The following is a 3,799-nucleotide window of genomic DNA, read 5'->3' on the forward strand; positions in this document are numbered from 1 at the left end:
TCTATATATATATTATAAGGCATAGTTAGATACCATGTGGTGAATAAAATATCTTAGAATTCTTCAAGCCTAAGAGGATACAACTACTGTAAGGATGGGTTTTGGTATAACACAGATGTTTATACATAGACAGAAATTGATGTCTGTGTGCTTAGCTGTCGAATAAGGAGACTGGGGGAGAGTTAAATGTAATCGATGATATCATAAGGAGTCGTGGAATTCTATTTGGAACTTCAGAGACCTAAGGAGAAGACTGACCAGCTTCTTCTGAAGACTTCTGCCCTCTAAAGACTAAGGCCTAATTCCACTGGTTTCTTTGAATTCCGTAGTGCTAAGTCCATTTTCAGGTAAGTGGTTTCCCACTGGATGTGCGTCTCTTTAAGCCCTAGCAAACAGTAGGTGAGTGTATCAGTTATAAATGTCTTAAGTAATAGGAGGCCCAAATTATAATGGCTCAAATAAGAGTATATTTTTCTCATACCATGTAGTCCAGAGGTGAGGAGCTACAGGTGTCAGTTTAGTGGCTTGAAATTGTCAGAGCAACTTCAGGCAACATTTCTTAAACAACATTCAAGGCAGCATCATCTCTTTTATCAAGACAGCAAAAAGCCTTCCCAAAAGCTACCCATCAGATTGCCCTTATGTTTCATTATCTAGAGCTATGTCACATAGCCAAGCCTAACTTCAAGGATGGCTGAGAACGGGAGGATTCAGCTTTTTCAGCTTATCTAGTTGGACGTAGTAAATGAAAAACGGGTGGGAACAATATCCGCCAAAAGTCACCATTCATTCAAAAAATATTTAGTGAGCACCTGGATACCCTATGTGCTAGGTACTGTTTAGCAGTGAACAAAACAGACAAAAATCCCTGCACTCATACAGCTTACATTATATTCAGGAGATACATATAATAAAGTAAAGTAAAATATATTCTACTAGGTTCTAATGAGGTTTTGGAGAAAAATCAAGCAGGTAAGACAATTAGGAAGTTTGTAGGAGGGTGGTACAACTTTAACAATGGGATCTAAGGAAAATCCTCATTGAGAAGGTGATATTTGAGTAATCAAAGGAGGTGAGGGAATAAATTCTGAGAATACCTGGGGGAAAGGCATTCCCTGGAAAGGGAAAAGCAAGTGAAAAAGCCCCAAGGTAGGAACACGCCTAGCTTGTTCAAAATGAAATGAGGCTAAGTTGGAGTGATGATCAAGAGGAGACTGGTAGGATATGTGGTCAGCAGTAACTAGGACATAATCTGACCTACAACTTACCAAGATCTCTTTGACCACTCACTGGAGAAGAGGCTTAAGGGAGGCAAGGATGGAAGCAGAAAGACAGAGATGATGGTAGGTAGCAGTGGAGGTGGTGTGAAGTGGCAGGATTCTGGATACGTTTTGTGAGTAAAGGTGACTAGACACTTCTGATGGATGAAGTGTATGAAAGAAAAAGAAGAGTCATTATATGTAAACCTAAACAAACATTTACTTTTTAAGGCAATATAAAAGTTTGTTACTTGAATATATAAAATATATTATGGAGTTAAAAATATATAGATATATAGAAATTTATTATATTTGGTATCTAAAGTAGTCAAATTCATAGAAACAAAAAGTAGAATGGTGGTTACCAGGACCTGAAGGGGAGGGGTTAATGAGGAGCTGTTTACAGTTTCAGTTTTCCAAGCTGAAAAAGTTCTAGAGATCTGTTGCACAACAATGTGAATATACTTTTTTTGGCCTGAACAGATGAAACAGTTTCTACTAATTGACTTGGGGACGATTGAAAAAGTATCAGGGGCAGGAGGGAATGTCAGGTATCTGACCTGATAGAGGTTTTGTTTTGTTTTCTTGAAGGGGATACATTTTGCTTTGGAAACTGACCATTTTCAGGAGTCACCTGTGTAAGTCAGTCAATTATCCTTATGTTCATGATGGTGAGAAGATTTTTGGAATATGAACTAAACCATCATTGTCTAACTTTTCAGACAAAGTTTCTGTGGAAAGAGCTGCGGACAAGACACCTCTCCTTGGCGGAGTGAGCTCGGATTACCATCTCCTCAGCCGCAGCCGGAGGCGGGCGTCCATGGAACCCCAGAAGCTGCTGCTAACTGGATTTCTGCTATGCTCTCTAACTTGCCTCTTGTTGGAGACAGTAGCTTCCCCTCCTTCGCCTTTGTCTGCCTTGGGAATACAAGAAAAAACAGGATCGAAACCACGCTCAGGGGGTGTGTTTGCTGTTAGGATGAATGTTCCTTTCTTCATAGGACTTAAGATTCATGTTTCAGGTCAGGTAAAATGAATTTCATGTTTAAAAAGAATGTTCATAGGAAAGCAAACTATTCTGGTTTGGTTCAATTTAGTTCAACAAGCATTAACCTACCTACTACGTACCAAGTCTTTTTCAGAACTACATGGATTAGGAATCGAACAGCCTCTGTTATGAAGGAGCTCACGGATAGGCAGACAAAGCCATAGATGCCAGCCTTCCATGGAGCATGATCAATGTCCCAGCGGACAAGGGGATAATTTAAACTGTTTTTGGGGAGGGGTCAGGAAAGACTTGACAAAGGAGGTGAAATTGACAATAAACCTGATGGTCCACTGATCCACAATCTAGGTTCCAACATGCACACACATGCTATTCAAGTGTCTTGCTGGTTAGTGGTGAATCCTCTCAACTCCATGCTGCAGACACTTTCATTTTCCCCTACTTCTTTCTTTAGGGTCAAAGCACTGTACTTTCCTCCCCCAGTTGCTAATGAAAAGACCCAACAGCCCGAGCCTTACATTGATCAGCAAACTCCCCCTAGAGGTCCTTATTCCAGTTTCCCTGGCCCCTTCCTCCTCTGCTCTTAGGGCTGGTGGCCTTCTCCTTTCTCTTCCTGGGATACTCCCTCCCCTTAGCCTCCTGCAGGACTCCCAGAGATATACTCTAGGCAGCAACACTTTAGTAAACACTTTCTTGTTATCAATTCATGCTTCTCTTTCAAAAAGTACCCGATATACTCGAAACAACCCTTAAGGTATCTGAAACAACAATTATTGATCCTATTTGACTTACAAGGAGGCAAAAAATTATATCCATCTAAGGATACTTTAAAAACAAAATGTTTGCCCTTTGAACATCTTACAGCCAGCACAGCAAAGTAGTTTAGGATATGGGCTCTGGACAACTATAAGAACATGATATCTGGGACAACTATTTGAACTTGAATTCGGATTCAAACGCCAGCCCTATCATTTACTTGACCTCTCCTCAATGAACATCTATGCTCTTTCTGCAGGTAATGACAGGTCCTGGCTGAACAACTTCAGGGATTACTTATGGCAACTTATCAAGAGTGCCTTACCTCCAGCAGCCATTGTTGCTTTTCTTCTCACCTCAGCACTAATGGGGATCCTCTGCTGCTTCACGTAAGCTTCTGTGGGAAGAAGAGACGAGGAGGAGAGAGGGAACGTGAAGGGGGGTGGGAACAGAAACAGGTTGCTCACCAGCCTGCATATCTGTAATTAAGGGAAAGTTTGAAGAAATTCAGTTCTGGGAGGAAAACTGTGAAAGATCATGCAACCCCTTTTTAAAATGTCTTCTCTACTTTCTCTTTTATTTCCTCCAACTTGCTCCATTTGTTACCAATGACTGACAGGTCACATTTAATGACCAGTGTTTACAACTGGTCATTTCTTTTATCAACTTTATTTTTTTTTAAATTTATTTATTATTATTATACTTTAAGTTGTAGGGTACATGTGCATAACGTGCAGGTTTGTTACATATGTATACTTGTGCCATGTTGCTGTGCTGC

At 40.5% G+C, this 3,799-nt stretch overlaps 1 protein-coding gene across 1 annotated transcript in view; it reads left to right on the top strand.

The window, feature by feature from the left end:
- The first annotated feature begins 233 nt into the window (after positions 1-233).
- SMIM9 (small integral membrane protein 9) overlaps positions 234-3,799 on the top strand; it is a 15,181-nt gene continuing 11,615 nt past the window's right edge. The window contains exons 1-3 of the mRNA XM_011976402.1: positions 234-347; positions 1,982-2,221; positions 3,281-3,410. Of these exons, the coding sequence (XP_011831792.1) occupies positions 2,080-2,221; positions 3,281-3,410 (272 nt within the window). The 5' untranslated portion in view covers positions 234-347; positions 1,982-2,079. The remainder of the gene's footprint in view (positions 348-1,981; positions 2,222-3,280; positions 3,411-3,799) is intronic.

The sequence above is a fragment of the Mandrillus leucophaeus genome, unplaced genomic scaffold, assembly GCF_000951045.1.
Source record: "Mandrillus leucophaeus isolate KB7577 unplaced genomic scaffold, Mleu.le_1.0 Scaffold1652, whole genome shotgun sequence".
Classification (NCBI taxonomy): domain Eukaryota; kingdom Metazoa; phylum Chordata; class Mammalia; order Primates; family Cercopithecidae; genus Mandrillus; species Mandrillus leucophaeus.